Genomic DNA, 21,024 nt, shown 5'->3' with positions numbered 1-21,024 from the left:
CACCCCTTCAAGTAAACTGGTCATAACTGCTTGGATCTGTGGGTCAATACCCGCCTCCGATGAGCAGGGGGAGGAAGGAGAATCCGTGATCAATGCAGGAGTCTGGGGACCCTTAGATTTTTGTCCAAAGAAATTTGTGGGGGCCTGCGCGTTTTTCTTGTTTCTCTGCGCCATCATGGGGAAGTGAAGAGGGTAGACGGGGGATCACAAATGTAAAAAGAGACACAGACGTTGTTTGTCGGAGGTATGTTTAAGTAGAGAAGGGGAAGGTATAAAGAAAACTATCACGGTCCAGGTGGGACAAATTGTGTTGCTAGGCCAGCATCTCAGACAGCACAGTGGGGGAGATAAGGGCCAGTGACCCCATCATTATCTTCGTAGGGCAGCCGATGATTGATAAGCGGCACGTGTAGCAATGGATAGCAGCGTGATCCCAGAAGCGGGGAGAGTAAGGACCCGGCAGCGTCAGAGGGAGAGACTAGGACAGGCGGTCCCACACTCTTACCCGGTCACTTGTATATGAACGTCTCCAGGAGCAGTATACTGCAATGTGGCACCGGAGCTTGTCTGCCGACCGGTCCGTCGGCAGGTAGTGTGCGACGTCGGGAACCGGCAGGTACAGCCCGACCCCACAGATCCTCTTCCCTCAAAGCGGCTGGCAGAGGTGCAGTGATAGAAGCTGGAGGCTGCACTGTGGTTCCGGGGAGAGAGAGCAGGGGCTATACAGCATTAGTAGTTAAAGAAGGCTCGTCTGCCACCTCCAAGATGGCCACCGCAACTGAGCTCCAGCAGAGCTGCAGCGACGAGAGGGAAAGCAAACCAGCCCAGGGGCCCCCCGGGCCGACGCGTACCTCGTCTGTGCGGTTCACTCTGCCTCCTCCAAGATGGCCGCCGGCGCCTGGCGCATCCAGCCTCCTCGCGGCTCCGGTGAGTGCTTTGTTCCCGGCTCCAGGGGCCCACATCCACCGTCCCCGGCTGTTTGTAAGGGTCCACAGGGGGGGGGGGGATGGAGAGCACGGCCAGTTAGGACCGCCGCGACCCCCGTCTCCCGTGGGTACGCGCCTCCCGGCCGGAGCGGGCACCGAAAATGTAGGTCCCGGCTTCTATAGGGAGGGAAGGCCGCAACCTGCAGGAACAGGAAAAACCCGTTCCCCGGCTCTGCAGCACTTCCACACCAATTGCTCTGGCTCAAGGGCAATATAAGAAGGCTCCTGGGGCAATTCAAATGCAGCTAGCTCGGGTATAATAAGGTAAATAGGAGGCTTTTTTGAAGGAGCTCTCTGGGGACACTCCTGCTCAGTCAGGCTGCAAGCCACTCCCCCGGGTGGACCCTGCATCTTCATATAACTACCACGATTACCAAATTATACATAACACCTTTATCTCCTGACATGGTCAGAGCTGCTGTGGACATTCTGATGCAACAGTACGGGCACTCGGCAGGACTAGAGAGAACCAAGGTATGTTAATGAGTGCTGTGCTCAGAGTACATCCGAATGACAACATGCTTCTGTATAACCCCCGGTGATCACACCACAGCTTCCCTGTTCCTGCACCCTCCCTCTCTGGTGGCCAACGCTTTTTCAGACTCTTGCTGCAGAGTTTTGTGGGGCATTAAAGGGGCATGTGGAGTGGGCTGAGGGGGGATTATACAGAAAAGATTTAAATACTTTACACAGCTATAACAACGTGTAAAGGTCCAAAATTTGACCCTTCAAAAATAGGATTTTAATATCTACTGGTAAATCTTTTTCTCGTAGTCCATAATGGATATTGGGGGAAACTAGTACGATGGGGTATAGACGGGGTCCAAAGGAGCCAGTGCACTTTAGATTTCTTCAACTGGGTGTGCTGGCTCCTCCCCTCCATGCCCTCTCTAACAGGCAGTTATGGGTAAAAAATGTGCCCGAAGAAGAAAAGGACATATATGAGAGAAGGAACATAACAGAAAGGGTGGTGAGATTTACACACCACTAACATACAACAACAGCTGAACAGATAACTATAGAACATGAACCTGCAGAAAAGTCCACGCACTGAGGCGGGCGCCTAATATCGCTTATGGACTACAAGAAAAGGATTTACCGGTAGGTATTAAAATCCTATTTTCTCAAGCATCCATAAGGGATATTTGGGGAAAACTAGTACAATAGGGACGTCCCAAAGCTTCCAGAACGGACGGGAACGTGCGGAGACTGCTGTAGCACCGCCTGCCCAAACTGGGTATCCTCATTGGCCAGGGTATCAAATTTGTAGAACTTCACACAAAAAAAAAAAAAAAGTGTTCTTCCCCAACAAGAAAGCAGCTCAGCATAGTTGCAAGGCCAAGACTCCATGGGCAGCTGCCAGAAAGAGCCCACTGATCTAGTAGAGTGGGCCTTTAGAGACTGTGGAACAGGTAAGGCTGCAGACACATAGGCCTGTTGGATAGTAAGTCTAATCCAACAAGCAATGGACTGCTTTGAAGCAGGGCAACCCTTCTTCTACGCATCATAGAACACGAACAAGTACGCTTGACATATCTTCAAGGCACGCACAGCATCCAATGCCTCCGGAGGAGCAGAAGTGTCAGAAAGAATTAGACGGAACCACAATAGGTTGATTCAGATGAAATGCGGAGACAACCCTCGGCAGGAACGGATGTCTAATCCGGAGCTCCGCTCTGTCCCTGTAAAAGACCAAGTAGGGACTTTTACACAATAAGGCCCCCAATTCTGAAACACGTCGAGCAGAAGCCAGGGCCAGTAACATCAGTCTTCCACGTGAGGTACTTATCTTCTACCGTCATCAGAGGTTCAAACCAGGAGGACTGTAAAAATTTCAACACTACATCCAAATCCCAGGGTGCCCTAGGCGGCACAAAGGGAGGTTGTATGTGGAGTACCCCTTGCAAGAAGGTCTGACCGTCTGGCAACAGTGCCAATTTCTTCTGAAAGAAAATGGAGAGAGCTGAAATCTGGACCTTAATGGAACCCAGACGTAAGCCCTTATCCACACCAGCCTGCAGGAAACGTCCCAAGTGAAATTCTGCTAGTGTTCACTCTAGGCTGTTTTAGCAGGGCGCCGCGCCCTGCCCGTTTTTTAAAAGGCAAAACTTGCCCTGCCCCTTTTGCGGTGCCCTGCTCGAACAGCCGCCCGCTTCCTGCCCTCCCAGCTTGTAAAGTCACGCTATGGGAGAGAGCTGGAGGATGCCCAGCACCGACGGAGGTGCTGGGCACGCCCCCAGTAGTATCGCCGCCGGCAACGGACGCCCCCTACAGCAGCGTCTGTGGGCCGCACCGCCCACTAAAATGCCGTAAGCGTAGCCATGCCCCCTAATTTGCATGGCCTCGCCCCCGTTTCGGCTGCGCGTGCAAATATGCCCCCGGAGTCCGGCGCCCTGCCCCATTTAATTTCGAGAGAGAACACCATCTGCAGGCAGATACGTACATTCCTCGCACCAAGAGACATATCTTCTCCAGATACAGATGGGTCCACTGTTATCTTGGCTAGTTTGCTGCGCCTAGGCACAACATGGTTTATTAACATAAACCCTTCATCTATTGTTCTCAGCTGCAATACAATACAGAGAACATTACAGCAGGGTATTAAGTCCGACTGCCCAGTCTCAGTTAAGCCTATTAAAAAGGTCAAGATAAACATGGACCCATCTGTATGATGATAGTGTTTTGACGTCACAGGTTTCCTGGCCTGAACAATGGTAGCAATAACCTTCTAGGAAAGGCCCCTGTGAGCTAGAGTGTTCCGCTCAACCTCCATGCCGTCAAACAAAGTCGCTGTAAGTCCGGGTAGACGAACGGTCTTTGTTGAAGATCTCTCTGAGTGGTAGAGGCCAAGGGTCTTCGACAGACATGTCCAGAAGATTCGCGCACCACGCCCTCCGAGGCAATTAGAATTGCCTGGACACCTTGATTCCTGATTCGCTTTAGCACTCTTGGGAGCAATGGGATTGGAGGAAACAGGTAGACCAGCCGGTACGGTCAAGGCGACGCCAGTGCGTCCACAGCCCTCGCCTGAGGGTCCATGGTAAGCGAGCAATACCAGGGAAGTTTCTTGTTGAGACGAGAAGCCATCATGTCTATTTGTGGGCAACCCCACCGGTCAATGATCTGCTGGAACACCAGATGGTGAAGTCCCCATTGCCCCGGGTGGAGATCGTGACAACTCAGGAAGTTCGCCTCCCAGTTGTCCACACCCGGAATGAAGATTGCTGACAAGGCTCTTGCATTTCTTTCCACCCAGAGGATTATCTTTGACACCTCTCGCATGCAGGCTCTGCTTTTTGTCCCTCCTTGTCGATTGATATATGCCACCGCCGTGGCGTTGACCGACTGTACCTGGATCGCGTGATCCTTGAGTAGAGGAGAGGCTTGAAGTAGAGCATTGTAGATCACCCTGAAGTTCCAGAATGTTGATTGGAAGGAGGCTTTCGTAGCCTGACCACCTGCCCTGGAACTGCGCCCCTTGGGTGACAGCTCCCCATCCTCTCAGACTCACATCTGTTGTGAGGAGGGTCCAATTCTGAATCCCGAAACTCCTGCCCTTCAGGAATTTGGAGGACTGTCGCTACCACAGGAGGGAAATCCTGGCCTGAGGTGACAGCCGAATCATCCAGTGCATCTGTAGATGTGAGCCGGACCATTTGCTCAGGAGATCCAACTGAAACGTTCTGGCACGGAACCTCCAATACTGGATTGTCTCGTATGAGGAAACCATCTTTCCCAACAATCTTATGCAGACATGTAAGGACACTCGAGTAGGTCGGAGCACCATGCAGACCATCTCCTGAAGAGTTTTCGCCTTGTCCTCTGGTAGAAATACCTTCTGGGCCACAGTATCCAGCAACATCCCCAGGAACAGGGGCCTCTGAGTTGGCACCAGGTGGGACTTCTGTAAGTTGAGGATCCACCCATGGTCGGACAGAAGACGGATGATGCGGTCGATATGGAGCAACAAAAGCTCCCTGGATCTTGCCTTTATCTGAAGATCTGGTATTGGCACTCCTCCCATTCACCCTCAAGTGTTTTAATTATCTGGGTTCCTGCATTTCAGATCACACATTGATAAGGCCCTATTTAGAGGTAAGTCCTGAATAAATGTATAGAATGTGATAATATTAGGAATGTTAGGGACCCATGTGATGAAGTCACCTGGCGGCGGTACATGGGCCCACATATTTGCCCAAATGTGTGCTAAGAACTTAAATTATAATCCATGTTAATTGTGAGGGTTTAATAAGAATTTACTTACCGATAATTCTATTTCTCGGAGTCCGTAGTGGATGCTGGGGTTCCTGAAAGGACCATGGGGAATAGCGGCTCCGCAGGAGACAGGGCACAAAAAAGTAAAGCTTTTACCAGATCAGGGTGTGCACTGGCTCCTCCCCCTATGACCCTCCTCCAGACTCCAGTTAGGTACTGTGCCCGGACGAGCGTACACAATAAGGGAGGCAATTTGAATCCCGGGTAAGACTCATACCAGCCACACCAATCACACCGTACAACTTGTGATCTAAACCCAGTTAACAGTATGATAACAGAAAGAGCCTCTTAAAGATGGCTCCTTAACAATATAACCCGAATTTGTTAACAATAACTATGTACAGTATTGCAGATAATCCGCACTTGGGATGGGCGCCCAGCATCCACTACGGACTCCGAGAAATAGAATTATCGGTAAGTAAATTCTTATTTTCTCTATCGTCCTAAGTGGATGCTGGGGTTCCTGAAAGGACCATGGGGATTATACCAAAGCTCCCAAACGGGCGGGAGAGTGCGGATGACTCTGCAGCACCGAATGAGAGAATTCCAAGTCCTCTTTTGCCAGGGTATCAAATTTGTAGAATTTTACAAACGTGTTTTCCCCCGACCACGTAGCTGCTCGGCAGAATTGTAATGCCGAGACCCCTCGGGCAGCCGCCCAAGATGAGCCCACCTTCCTTGTGGAATGGGCCTTAACAGATTTAGGCTGTGGCAGGCCTGCCACAGAATGAGCAAGTTGAATTGTGTTACAAATCCAACGAGCAATCGTCTGCTTAGAAGCAGGGGCACCCAACTTGTTGGGTGCATATAGTATCAACAGCGAGTCAGATTTTCTGACTTCAGCCGTCCTTGAAATGTATATTTTTAAGGCTCTGACAACGTCCAACAACTTGGAGTCCTCCAAGTCGCCAGTGGCCGCAGGCACCACAATAGGTTGGTTCAGGTGAAACGCTGATACCACCTTAGGGAGAAAATGCGGACGAGTCCTCAGTTCTGCCCTATCCGAATGGAAGATTAGATAAGGGCTTTTATAAGATAAAGCCGCCAATTCAGATACTCTCCTGGCGGAAGCCAGGGCCAGTAACATAGTCACTTTCCATGTGAGATATTTAAAATCCACCTTTTTCAATGGTTCAAACCAATGGGATTTGAGGAAATCTAAAACTACATTTAGATCCCACGGTGCCACCGGAGGCACCACAGGAGGCTGTATATGCAGTACTCCGTTAACAAAAGTCTGTACCTCAGGAACTGAGGCCAATTCTTTTTGGAAGAATATTGACAGGGCCGAAATTTGAACCTTAATAGATCTCAATTTGAGACCCCTAGACAATCCTGATTGTAGGAAATGTAGGAAACGACCCAGTTGAAATTCCTCCGTCGGAACACTCCGATCCTCGCACCACGCGACATATTTTCGCCAAATGCGGTGATAATGTTTCGCGGTGACTTCCTTCCTTGCCTTAATCAAGGTAGGAATGACTTCTTCTGGAATGCCTTTCCCTTTTAGGATCTGGCGTTCAACCGCCATGCCGTCAAACGCAGCCGCGGTAAGTCTTGAAAGAGACAGGGACCCTGTTGTAGCAGGTCCCTTCTCAGAAGTAGAGGGCACGGGTCGTCCGTGACCAACTCTTGAAGTTCCGGGTACCAAGTCCTTCTTGGCCAATCCGGAGCCACTAGTATTTCTTACTCCTCCTCACCGTATAATCTTCAATACCTTTGGTATGAGAGGCAGAGGAGGAAACACATATACTGATTTGTACACCCAAGGTGTTACCAGTGCGTCCACAGCTATTGCCTGTGGATCTCTTGACCTGGCGCAATACTTGTCCAGTTTCTTGTTGAGGCGAGACGCCATCATGTCTACCATTGGTCTTTCCCAACAGTTTATTAGCATGTGGAAGACTTCTGGATGAAGACCCCCCTCTCCCGGGTGTATATCGTGTCTGCTGAGGAAGTCTGCTTCCCAGTTGTCCACGCCCGGGAAGAACACTGCTGACAGTGCTATTACGTGATTCTCCGCCCAGCGAAGAATCTTGGCAGCTTCTGCCATTGCACTCCTGCTTCTTGTGCCGCCCTGTCTGTTTACATGGGCGACCGCCGTGATGTTGTCCGACTGAATCAACACCGGTTTTCCTTGCAGGAGTGGTTCCGCCTGGCTTAGAGCATTTTAGATTGCTCTTAGTACCAGAATGTTTATGTGAATAGACTTTTCCAGGTTCGTCCATACCCCCTGGAAGTTTCTTCCTTGTGTGACTGCTCCCCAACCTCTCAGGCTGGCGTCCGTGGTCACCAGGATCAAATCCTGTATGCCGAATCTGCGGCCCTCCAATAGATGAGCCTTTTGCAACCACCACAGAAGATATACCCTTGTCCTTGGCGACAGGATTATTCGCAGGTGCATCTGAGGATGCGACCCTGACCATTTGTCCAACAGATCCCTTTGGAAAATTCTTGCATGGAATCTGCCGAATGGAATTGCTTCGTAAAAAGCCACCATTTTTCCCAGGACTCTTGTGCATTGATGTACAGACACCTTTCCTGGTTTTAGGAGGTTCCCGACAGGTCGGATAACTCCTTGGCTTTTTCCTCGGGAAGAAAAACCTTTTTCTGAACCGTGTCCAGAATCATCCCTAGGAACAGCAGACGTATCGTCGGAAAACAGCTGCGATTCTTGGAATATTTAGAATCCAGTCGTGCCGTCGAAGAACTACTTTAGATAGTGCTCTTCCGACCTCCAACTGTTCTCTGGAACTTGCCCTTTTTAGGTCGTGCAAGTAAGGGATAATTTAGATGCCTTTTTTCTTTGAAGAAACATCTTTTCGGCCATTACCTTGGTAAAAAGGCCCGGGGTGCCGTGGATAATTCAAACGGCATCGTCTGAAACTGATATTGACCGTTCTGTACCACGAACCAGAGGTACCCTTGATGAGAAGGACAAATTTTGGACATGGAGGTAATCCTTGATGTCCAGGGACACCATATAGTCCCCTTTTTTCCGGTTCGCTATCACTGCTCTGAGTGACTTTATCTCGATTTGAACCTTTTATGTAAGTGTTCAAAACATTTTAGATTTAGACTATGTGTCACCAAGCCGTCTGGCTTCAGTACCACAATATAGTGTGGAAAAATAATACCCTTTTCCTTGTCGTAGGAGGGGTACTTTGATTATCACCTGCTGGATATACAGCTTGTGAATTGTTTCCAATGCTGCCTCCCTGTCGGAGGGAGCCGTTGGTAAAGCAGACTTCAGGAAGCTGCGAGGAGAAGATGTCTCGACTCTCCAATCTTTACCCCTGGGATAATACTCGTACGATCTAGGGGTCAACTTGCGAGTGATCCCACTGCGCCCTGAGACTCTTGAGACTACCCCCCCACCTTGAGTCCGCTTGCACGGCCCCAGCGTCATGCTGAGGACTTGGCAGACGCGGTGGAGGGCTTCTTTTCCTGGGAAAGGGCTGCCTGCTGCAGTCTACTTCCCTTACCTCTATGTCTGGGCAGATATGACTGGCCTTTTGCCTGCATGCCCTCATGGGAAAGGAAAGATTGAGGCTGAAAAGACGGTGTCTTTTTTAGCTGAGATGTAACTTGGGGTAAAAAAGGTTGGATTTCCCAGCTGTTGCTGTGGTCCCCAGGTCCGATGGACCGACCCCCAAATAACTCCTTCCCTTTATACAGCAATACTTCCATCTGCCGTATGGGATCTGTATCACCTGACCACTGTCGTGTCCCTGACATCTTCTGGGAGATATGGACAACGCACTTATCTTGATGCCAGAGAGCAAATATCCCTCTGTGCATCTCACATACATATATATAGAATGCATCCTATTAAATGCTCTACATGAATAAAATATTTTCAGTCAGGGAATCCGACCAAGCCAACCCAGCACTGCATCTCCAGGCTGATGGCGATCGCTGGTCGCAGTATAACCACCGTATGTGTGTATATACTTTTTAGGATATTTTTCCAGCTTCCTATCAGCTGGCTCCTTGAGGGCGGCCGTATCTGGAGACGGTAACGCCACTTGATAAGCGTGTGAGCGCCTTATCACCCTAAGGGGTGTTTCCCAACGTACCCTAATTTCTGGCGGGAAAGGGTATAACGCCAATATTTGCTATCGGGGTAACCCTACGCATCATCACACACTTCATTTTATTTTATCTGATTCAGGAAAAACTACAGGTAGTTTTTTCACTCCCACATAATACCCTTTCTTGTGGTACTTGTAGTATCAGAAACACGTAACACCTCCTTCATTGCCCTTAACGTGTGGCCCTAATGAGAAATACGTTTGTTTATTCACCGTCGACACTGTATTCAGTGTCCGTGTCTGTGTCTGTGTCGACCGACTGAGGTAAATGGGCGTTTTTAAAACCCCTGACGGTGTTTCTGAGACGCCTGGACCGGTCCTAATAGATTGTCGGCCGTCTCATGTCGTCAACCGACCTTGCAGCGTGTTGACATTCTCACGTAATTCTCTAAATAAGCCATCCATTCCGGTGTCGACTCCCTAGAGAGTGACATCACCATTACAGGCAATTTCTCCGCCTCCTCACCAACATCGTCCTCATACATGTCGACACACACGTACCGACACACAGCACACACACCGGGAATGCTCTGACAGAGGACAGGACCCACTAGCCCTTTGGGGAGACAGAGGGAGAGTCTGCCAGCACACACCAAAAACGCTATAATTATATAGGGACAACCTTATATAAGTGTTTCTCCCTTATAGCATCTTTTATATATATACAATATCGCCAAAATCAGTGCCCCCCCTCTCTGTTTTAACCCTGTTTCTGTAGTGCAGTGGAGAGCCTGGGAGCCTTCTCTCCAGCTTTTCTGTGAGAGAAAATGGCGCTGTGTGCTGAGATAGGCCCCGCCCCTTTTTCGGCGGCCTCGTCTCCCGCTATTTTTGAAGTTAGGCAGGGGTTAAATATCTCCATATAGCCTCTGTGGGCTATATGTGAGGTATTTTTTGCCTCTAATAAGGTTTTTATTTGCCTCTCAGAGCGCCCCCCCCAGCGCTCTGCACCCTCAGTGACTGTTGTGTGAAGTGTGCTGAGAGGAAAATGGCGCACAGCTGCAGTGCTGTGCGCTACCTTTATGAAGACTCAGGAGTCTTCAGCCGCCGAATTTGGACCTCTTCTCTCTTCAGCGTCTGCAAGGGGGCCGGCGGCGCGGCTCCGGTGACCATCCAGGCTGTACCTGTGATCGTCCCTCTGGAGCTAGTGTCCAGTAGCCAAGCAGCAAATCCACTCTGCACGCAGGTGAGTTCACTACTTCTCCCCTAAGTCCCTCGTTGCAGTGATCCTGTTGCCAGCAGGACTCACTGTAAAGTAAAAAACCTAAGCTAAACTTTCTCTAAGCAGCTCTTTAGGAGAGCCACCTAGATTGCACCCTTCTCGTTCGGGCACAAAATCTAACTGGAGTCTGGAGGAGGGTCATAGGGGGAGGAGCCAGTGCACACCACCTGATCTGGTAAAAGCTTTACTTTTTTGTGCCCTGTCTCCTGCGGAGCCGCTATTCCCCATGGTCCTTTCAGGAACCCCAGCATCCACTTAGGACGATAGAGAAATTTAAATTATTTTTACTATCCGTGTTCTTAGTGCTAAGAGTCTCCATCTGCATCTCTCTTCCTCCAGCATAGTATTAGAAGCCTCAGCATGATAGCACCTCTTGATGTCTTTAGTAATAGGATGTGCAATCCAGGTCCCCCCCTTTTCATTTATCTGAAGATCGTCCAGATAAGGGAACACATTGATCCCCTGGGCCCGGAGTTGAAGCATCATCTCCGCCATCACCTTCGTGAATGCCCTCAGCGCTGTTGACAGGGGGTGGTAGGGAGGACTGTCGAACTCCAGCTTGTAGCCCTGGGAAATGAGCTCTCTGAGCCATGCATCACGGCAGGAAGTCTCCCCTCGGGGTGGGTGGGCACTGTCATGCTGAGGCCTTAGTGGAAGCAGAACCGGTGGACTGTTCCTGAGAACTGGTACTTGCAGGTTTTCTGACCTTACCTCTGGTGCCTCTAGCCGCATTAGAGTCACCTCTGGCCTTCGACAGAAATCTGCGAGAACGAAAGGACTGGACAGACGGCCCCGAATAGGAGCGTCTCTCAGGAAAACTCTCAGGAGCTGCATCCTCTCCTGAGGGCACTTTTTCTAAAACTGCCTGTGGGAGGGGGCATAGAGGGGAGGAGCTAGTACACCCAGTTGAAGAAATTTAAAGTGCACTGGCTCCTTTGGACCCGTCTATACCCCATTGTACTAGTTTCTCCCAATATCCCTTATGGATGCTAGAGAAATTAAAAGTTAGACACTAAAAAGCACATAACAGAATGGTGGGTGCATCATCTTACCTTGCCAGTTTATCCTCTGCAAGTCTCTCCCGCACACACAGCTCTCTTTCTCGCTCTGAAAATACAAACATTTTAACAACTTTATTGAAACCCAGGTCAATAGACACTTTTAAGGGCACAAGCATATTCACTAATGTGATGTATAGAAACAATCCACACTTGCACTTACAACCAGAGCCAATTCTAACCATTATTGGGAAATTCCTTAACTACAGATGAGCGGCTACCTCTGGTCTGCACTAATGGCCTGCTAAAGCATGCCAGCAGATCCAGATTTCTCACTAGAAACCCCAAATAGAATGGCCCATTCTTACTCTCTTACATGAATGCGCATCTTTTAAATAAGCGAACCATTGGTCTATCAGGACTGTCTTCCACTTCCATTGCACTATATTCCACAACACAGACTCCTACACCTTACAGGCAGTAAAAGGAGAGCTGGTACTACTGTGCCAATAAAAACAGATGATTGACCGTGATTAGTTTCTTTATTCTGTATTATAGTGTTTCCCCCAACAGCTCACATACTGCAGACTTCTGCCTTTAAGAACATATACTATATATCTAGTCAGCCCATATCATTGGTGGAGGTGGAGTTTTCCTTCACACAAGATACAGTCAGGTGCGATGTGCCGTTCTAGAATTGCACATTGCGCTGATATCAGGGAATTATTCCCCATTAAATCTTTAAACATGGCCTATTAGCAGTTATATAGCACTGGAGTTAGAAGAGCTATATTAAAATGTTGTACAGGTGTTTTTCTTGCGTATATCAGGTCTCTTGGGGAAGAACATTGCTTTGTACCCTATGTATACTACCTCTATGACCTTTATGTCTAGCAGATTGCCACCACCCCTACCTATACAATACAGACCTGGCTGAGTGTTAACTGGATATACAAAGTTAAAAGGCAAATCCTTCCACAGTGGTTTGGTTTTGGGCCAACGGGTTACATTTATGAAAGATACCACATACTACAGACATCCCCAGGAACCTCCACCATAAGGACTTCTTAAGACAGCTTTGGTATCTCCTACTCCCCTCCAGCACTATGGTCAGCGGTAGGTTTTAGATCAGTCGCGTTTCTGGCAACCATCCTTAAGGCTGGGTACACACTAAAACAATATATATCATTCCAGCGTCAAGCAATATATATCGGTAGCGGGACGGCGGGTGTGTACACCTGATATGTCTAAACAACGTTGTTCACAGACATTGTGCTGGCCCTGCAGAACAGCCAATGCAAATATATCAGCATGGCTGGCCGTGTGTATGGGTGACTCGCCGACCACCCGTACACTGGCTGCAGGGACTGACATCACAGCTGTGACGTCTGCGGACACACTGAGTGGCTGATTGGTAAGTGTGTATGTTTATCAAATCGGCCATTATGTCGGTGGATCCGTTGGCACAGTATGTACCCAGCATAAGACTGAAGCCTCAGCCCCAGATTCTAACTGCTGGATCTTCAGTCTCCTACATCATCCTCTTAATGAATCCTCAACAAAAGCAGACTTTAAAACAAGGTGTTGAAGTCCATGATTTGCTTGTTTGTGCAAGTGAAGGGTTAATCAATGGTAGTGACAACCCAAAATAACAGACGCGAGAATGGTCGGAAAATAGGATTTTAAATTACCTACCGGTAAATCCTTTTCTCGTACTCCGGAGAGGATGCTGGGCTCCATATTAGTACCATGGGGTATAGACTGGTCCACTAGGAGCCAATGGCACTTTAGGAGTTTGAGAGTGTGGGCTGGCTCTCCCTATATGCCCCTCCTACCAGACAGTCTAGAAACTGTGCCCGAGGAGACGGACAACTTCGAAAGAAGAATATTACACAGATAGTGGCGAGATTCACACCAGCTCACACATACAAGGCAAACCAAGCCAACCAGCTTGAAAAATCAGCAACGGCTAAACAATATTACTTAACCAAGTAACAAAACAGTACTGAACCAAGTAACCACTGCAGGATCACGAAGCGCTGGGCGGGCGCCCAGCATCCTCTACGGACTATGAGAAAAGGATTTACCGGTAGGCAATTAAAATCCTATTTTCTCTTACGTCCTAGTACCATGGGGATGTACCAAAGCTCCCAGAACGGGAGGGAGAGCGCGGAGGCTCTTGCAGAACTGATTGGCCTCTGAGGACCTAAAGTTTGGTCAAATTATCGAACTTGTAAAACGTAGCAAACGTGTTCGACCCAGACCAAGTAGCCGCTCTGCAAAGTTGTAAAGCCGATACACCCCGGGCAGCCACCCAGGAAGAACCCACCTTACAAGTAGAGTGGGCCTTAACAGATTTAGGACACTGCAATCCTGCCGTAGAATATGCATGCTGGATAGAGACCCTGATCCAGCGAGAGATCGTCTGCTTAGAAGCTGGACACCCTAAATTTCTTGGAATCATACAGGACAAACAGAGTCCGATTTTCTGTGACGAGCAGTCCTCTTCACATAGATTTTCAGAGCCCGTACAACATCCAAGGACTTTGACGGAATTGAGGAGTCAGTAGCAACTGGCACCACAATACAGTGGGGCAAAAAAGTATTTGGACAGCCACCAATTGTGCAAGCTGACCCACTTAAAAAGATGAGAGAGGTCGGTCATTTCCATCATAGGTACACTTCAACTGTGAGAGACAGAATCTGTAAAAAAAAAAAAAAAAAAAAAAAAGACAGGAAATCACATTGTATGATTTTTAAACAATTTACTTGTGGAAAATAAATATTTGGACACCTACCAAGCAGCAAGATTTCTGGCTCTCACAGACCTGTTACTACTTCTTTAAGAAGCTCTTCTATCCTCCACTCGTTACCTGTATTAATGGCACCTGTTTGAACTGGTTATCTGTATAAAAGACACCTGTCCACGCCCTCAAACAGTCAGACTGCTACCTCTCCACCATGGCCAAGACCAGAGAGCTGTCTAAGGACAAAATTGTAGAGCTGCACATGGCTGGAATGAGCTACTCGACAATAGGCAAGCAGCTTGGTGAGAAGAGATCAACTGTTTGAGCAATTATTAAAAAATGGAAGAAATACAAGATCACTGACATTCTCCCTCGACCTGGGGCTCCATGCAAGATCTCACCTCGTGGGGTATCAATGATCTTGAGAACGGTGAGGAATCAGCCCAGAACTACACAGGGGGTGCGCCTGGTCAATGACCTCAAGAGAGCTGGGACCACAGTCACAAAGGTTACCATTAGTAACACTACGTCATCATGGATTGAAATCCTGCAGCGCCCAAAAGGTCCCCCTGCTTAAGCCAGCACATGTCCATATTTATTTTCCGCAAGAATATACAAACAAAAAAATTGTTTAAAAATCATACAATGTGATTTCCTAGTTTTTTTTCAGATTCTGTCTCTCACAGTTGATGTGTACCTATGATGGAAATTACAGACCTCTCATCGTTTTAAGTGGGTCAACATGCACAATCGGTGGCTGTCCAAATACTTTTTTGCCCCACTGTAGGTTGGCTGATATGAAAAGCCACCACAACCTTTGGAAGGAACTGCTGACATGTCCAGAGCTCAGCTCTATCTTCATGGAAGATCAAGTAGGGGCTTTTACAAGACAAAGCCCCCCAACTCCGACACACGTCTAGCAGAAGCCAAGGCCAACAAAGTGACAGCCTTCCAAGTGAGAAACTTGACCTCAACCTCCTGTAGAGGCTCGAACCAATCCGACTGGGAGGAACTGTAACACCACGTCAAGATCCCAGGGTGCCGTAAGCGGCACAAAGGGAGGCTGGATGTGCAGAACCCCTTTCAAGAAAGTCTGAACCTCAGGGAGGGAAGCCAGTTGTTTCTGGAAGAAAATGGATAAGGCTGAAATCTGGACCTTTATGGATCCCAAACGCAGGCCCATATCCACACCTGCTTGCAGGAAGAGGAGAACCCGTCCCAGTTTAAACTCCACCGTAGGAAACCTCTTGGATTCACACCAAGATACATACTTTTTCCAAATACGATGGTAATGTTTAGACGTTACTCCTTTCCTAGCCTGTATCAGGGTAGGTATAACCTTATTCGGAATGCCCTTTTGAGCTAATATCTGGCGTTCAACCTCCATGCCGTCAAACGTAGCCATGGTAAGTCTTGATAAGCGAACGGCCCCTGTGGCAGCAGGTCCTCCCGTAGAGGAAGAAGCCTCAGATCTTCCAGCAGTAGATCCAGAAGATCTGAGTACCAAGCCCTTCTTGGCCAGTCCGGAGCAATGAGGATTGGCTGAACTCTTGTTCTCTTTACGAGATTTAGAATCCTTGGAATGAGTGGAAGAAAAACGTAAACTGACTGGAACACCCACGGAGTCACCAAGGACTCCACCGCCACTGCTTGCTGGTCTCTTGACCTGGAACAGTACCTCCAAAGCTTCTTGGTGAGACGGGAGGCCATCATGTCTATTTGAGGTACACCCCAAAGATTTGTCACATCCGTGAACACCTCCGGATGGAGGCCGCACTCTCCTGGATGGAGACCGTGTCTGTTGAGGAAGTACGCCTCCCAGTTGTCCACTCTCGGAATGAAGATTGCCGACAGCGCCAACGCGTGCCTTTCTGCCCAGAGGAGGATTCTTTTAACCTCTGACACTGCAGCTCTGCTCTTTGTTCCGCCCTGTCGGTTTATGTAGGCCACAGTCGTTACATTGTCCGACTGCACCTGAATGGCCCGATCTTGTAGAAGATGTGCCGCTTGTAGGAGACCGTTGTACACGGCACTTAGCTCCAGTATGTTGATTGGAAGAACGGATTCCAGACTTGACCACCTTCCTTGGAAGGTCTCCCCTTAGGTGACTGCGCCCCAACCTCTGATCATTGCATCCGTGGTTAGAAGGATCCAGTTCTGAATCCTGATCTTGCGGCCCTCTAGAAGGTGAGGCAATTGTAGCCACCACAGGAGTGAAATCCTGGCTTTTGGCGACAGACGTATCCTCTGGTGCATGTGCAGATGAGATCCCGACCACTTGTCCAGGAGATCCAGTTGGAAGGGCCGTGCATGAAATCTTCTGTACTGAAGAGCCTCGTAGGAGGCAACCATCTTCCCCAGAAGGCGAATGCACTGATGAACCGAAACCCGGGTAGGCTTCAAGACATCCCGGACCATAGTTTGGATCACCAACGCCTTTTCCACCGGTAGAACTACGCTCTGCACTTCCGTGTCGAGGATCATCCCCAGGAAAGACAATCTCCTTGTCGCCTTCAAATGTGATTTTGGAAGATTCAGGATCCATCCATGTTCCCTGAGCAGTCGGGTCGTGAGAGCAATGGACTACTACAACAACCTTTCCCTGGAAGATGCCTTTATCAGCAGATCGTCCAGATAAGGAATTACATTCACCCCCTGACTGCGGAGGAGAATCATCATCATCTCTGCCATTACCTTGGTGAACAGTGACAGTCCAACAGCGCAAAACTGAGATAAGACTGGTGTGACGGCCAAATCGGAATGTTGAGGTACGCATCCTTGATGTCCAAGAACACCAGAAACTCTCCCTCCTCCAGCCCTGAGATCACCGCTCTCAGAGACTCCATTTTGAACTTGAATTCCCTCAGATAAGGGTTTAGCGACTTCAGGTTCAAAATGGGCCTGACCGAACCATCCGGTTTCGGTACCACAACCAGGTTTGAATAGTAACCCTGGTTCACCAGATGAGGTGGAACTGGCACAATTACATCTGACCTTTCCAATTTTTGAATGGCATCCTGAAGGATAGCCCTTTCGGTCGGGAAAGCTGGCAGGCCTGATTGAAGAACCTGTGGGGTGGGAGCTCTTGAAACTCCAGTTTGTACCCCTGGGACACAATATCCTGTACCCAGGGATCCAGACCGGACGACACCCAGACGCGACTGAAACGTCTGAGCCTCGCTCCCACCTGCCTGTTCTCCAGGCAGGGAGGTCCACCCTCATGCTGAGGATTTTGAGGACACAGAGGCAGGTTTCTGGTCCTGGGAACCTGCAAGTGCCGGTTTCTTGGATTTTGTGGTAGGAGTCTTGGACTTTTTAGCTTTTGCAGACAGAAAGGACTGCACAGACAACGCAGAAAAAGGTTTCATCGTCGGCTGAGGGAAGAAAGGTTGACTTACCAGGGGTAGCCGTGGAGATCCACGCATCCAATGCTTCCCCAAATAGAGCCTAACCTGTGAAGGGTAGGTTCTCCACACTTCTGGATTCCGCATCTGCAGACCATTGGCGTAGCCAGAGTCCCCTGCGTGCTGAGACAGCCATAGACAATGTCCTTGCAGTCAGATTACCCAGGTCCTTCATGGCCTCCACCATGAAACCTGCAGAATCATGTATGTTACGTAAAAACAATTCAATGTCACTTCTATCCATAGAATCTAAGTCCTCTATTAATGTGCCTGACCACTTTACTATGGCTTTAGAAATCCATGCACAGGCAATAGTGGGCCTTAACGCCACTCCTGAAGCAGTGTATATGGATTTGAGTGTAGTTTCAATTTTGCGGTCAGCCGGTTCTTTCAAAGCAGTAGACCCAGGGTCAGGTAAAACCACCCTTTTACACAGTCTAGATACAGAGGCGTCAACTATAGGTGGGGTTTCCCAATTTTTCCTATCATCCTCAGGAAAAGGAAAAGCCAAAAGAACCCTCTTTGGGATCTGCAATTTTTTTCTCTGGATTTTCCCAGGATTTTTCAAACAATGCGTTTAATTCCTTAAACGCAGGGAAGGTTAGGGAAGCTTTTTTATTGTCTGTAAAGTAAGCCTCCTCTACCTGTTCAGGTGGCTTGTCAGTAATGTGTAACACATCCCTAATAGCCTCAATCATGAGTTGCACCCCTCTTGCCAGGGAATCCTCACCCCCCCTCATATCCGCATCACCGTCTGACGTGTCAGTCGGTGTCGACTTGCATAATCTGAGCAAGTGCATGCTTCTTTGGGCACACACCAGGGGATTTTGAGGTAGTGTGGACAGAACCAGACAAAACCTCAGATGGTTTTAAAATCTGTGATTCAGTCAAATAATGTGCAATCCTAGTAGAAAATAAGAATTTACTCACCGGTAATTCTATTTCTCGTAGTCCGTAGTGGATGCTGGGAACTCCATAAGGACCATGGGGAATAGCGGGCTCCGAAGGAGGCTGGGCACTCTAGAAAGATTTCAGACTACCTGGTGTGCACTGGCTCCTCCCACTATGACCCTCCTCCAAGCCTCAGTTAGGATACTGTGCCCGGACGAGCGTACACAATAAGGAAGGATTTTGAATCCCGGGTAAGACTCATACCAGCCACACCAATCACACCGTACAACTCGTGATATGAAACCCAGTTAACAGTATGAAACAACTGAGCCTCTCAACAGATGGCTCAACAATAACCCGATTTAGTTAACAATAACTATGTACAAGTATTGCAGATAAACCGCACTTGGGATGGGCGCCCAGCATCCACTACGGACTACGATAAATAGAATTACCTGTGAGTAAATTCTTATTTTCTCTGACGTCCTAGTGGATGCTGGGAACTCCGTAAGGACCATGGGGATTATACCAAAGCTCCCAAACGGGCGGGAGAGTGCGGATGACTCTGCAACACCGAATGAGAGAACTCCAGGTCCTCCTCAGCCAGGGTATCAAATTTATAGAATTTTGCAAACGTGTTTGCCCCTGACCAAGTAGCAGCTCGGCAAAGTTGTAAAGCCGAGACCCCTCGGGCAGCCACCCAAGATGAGCCCACCTTCCTTGTGGAATGGGCATTGACAGATTTTGGCTGTGGCAGGCCTGCCACAGAATGTGCAAGTTGAATTGTACTACAAATCCAACGAGCAATAGTCTGCTTAGAAGCAGGAGCACCCAGCTTGTTGGGTGCATATAGGATAAACAGCGAGTCAGATTTTCTGACTCCAGCCGTCCTGGAAACATATTTTCAGGGCCCTGACCACGTCTAACAACTTGGAGTCCTCCAAGTCCCTAGTGGCCGCAGGCACCACAATAGGCTGGTTCAAATGAAACGCTGACACCACCTTAGGGAGAAACTGGGGACGAGTCCTCAATTCTGCCCTATCCATATGGAAAATCAGATAAGGGCTTTTATAAGACAAAGCCGCCAATTCTGATACTCGCCTGGCAGAAGCCAAGGCCAATAACATGACCACCTTCCACGTGAGATATTTCAGATCCACGGTTTTTAGTGGTTCAAACCAATGTGATTTTAAGAAACTCAACACCACGTTGAGATCCCAAGGTACCACAGGAGGCACATATGGGGGCTGAATATGCAGCACTCCCTTTACAAATGTCTGAACTTCAGGTACTGAAGCTAGTTCTTTCTGAAAGAAAAATCGATAGAGCCGAGATCTGTACCTTAATGGAACCCAGTTTTAGGCCCATATTCACTCCTGCTTGCAGGAAATGCAGAAATCGACCTAGTTGAAATTCCTCAGTTGGGGCCTTTTCGGCCTCACACCATGCAACATATTTCCGCCATATGCGGTGATAATGATTTGCTGTAACCTCTTTCCTGGCTTTAATAAGCGTAGGAATGACTTCCTCCGGAATGCCCTTTTCTTTCAGGATCCGGCGTTCAACCGCCATGCCGTCAAACGCAGCAAGTCTTGGAACAGACAGGGCCCCTGCTGTAGCAGGTCTTGTCTTAGCGGCAGAGGCCACGGGTCCTCTGAGATCATCTCTTGAAGTTCCGGGTACCATGTTCTTCTTGGCCAATCCGGAACCACGAGAATTGTGCTTACTCCTCGCTTTCTTATTATTCTCAATACCTTTGGTATGAGAGGCAGCGGAGGGAACACATAAACTGACTGGTACACCCACGGTGTCACCAGAGCGTCCACAGCTATCGCTTGAGGGTCTCTTGACCTGGCGCAATACCTCTCTAGTTTTTTGTTTAGGCGGGACGCCATCATGTCCACCTGTGGACGACCCCACTGATGTACAATCATTTGGAAGACTTCTGGATGAAGTCCCCACTCTCCCGGGTGGAGGTCGTGTCTGCTGAGGAAGTCTGCTTCCCAGTTGTCCACTCCCGGAATGAACACTGCTGACAGTGCTAGTACATGATTTTCCGCCCATCGGAGAATTCTTGTGGCTTCTGTCATTGCCATCCTGCTTCTTGTGCCGCCCTGTCGATTCACATGGGCGACTGCCGTGATGTTGTCTGACTGGATCAGCACCGGCTGGTGTAGGAGCAGGGATTTTGCTTGACTTAGGGCATTGTAGATGGCCCTTAGTTCCAGAATATTTATGTGAAGGGAAGTCTCCTGACTTGTCCATAGTCCTTGGAAGTTTCTTCCCTTTGTGACTGCCCCCCAGCCTCGCAGGCTGGCATCCGTGGTCACCAGGACCCAGTCCTGAATGCCAAATCTGCGACCCTCCAGAAGATGAGCACTCTGCAGCCACCACAGAAGAGACACCCTGG

The 21,024-nt window shown here is 48.9% G+C and overlaps 1 protein-coding gene across 1 annotated transcript in view; it reads right to left on the bottom strand.

Annotated features, from left to right (window-relative positions):
* Nucleotides 1-21,024, bottom strand: part of NEK2 (NIMA related kinase 2) — a 79,367-nt gene that overhangs the window by 26,796 nt on the left and 31,547 nt on the right. Inside the window, exon 7 of the mRNA XM_063918253.1 lies at nt 11,627-11,681. Coding sequence (XP_063774323.1) covers nt 11,627-11,681 — 55 coding nt within the window. The remainder of the gene's footprint in view (nt 1-11,626; nt 11,682-21,024) is intronic.

Source organism: Pseudophryne corroboree, chromosome 4 (genome assembly GCF_028390025.1).
Source record: "Pseudophryne corroboree isolate aPseCor3 chromosome 4, aPseCor3.hap2, whole genome shotgun sequence".
Lineage (NCBI taxonomy): Eukaryota > Metazoa > Chordata > Amphibia > Anura > Myobatrachidae > Pseudophryne > Pseudophryne corroboree.
This window is presented reverse-complemented; position numbering and strand designations above follow the sequence as displayed.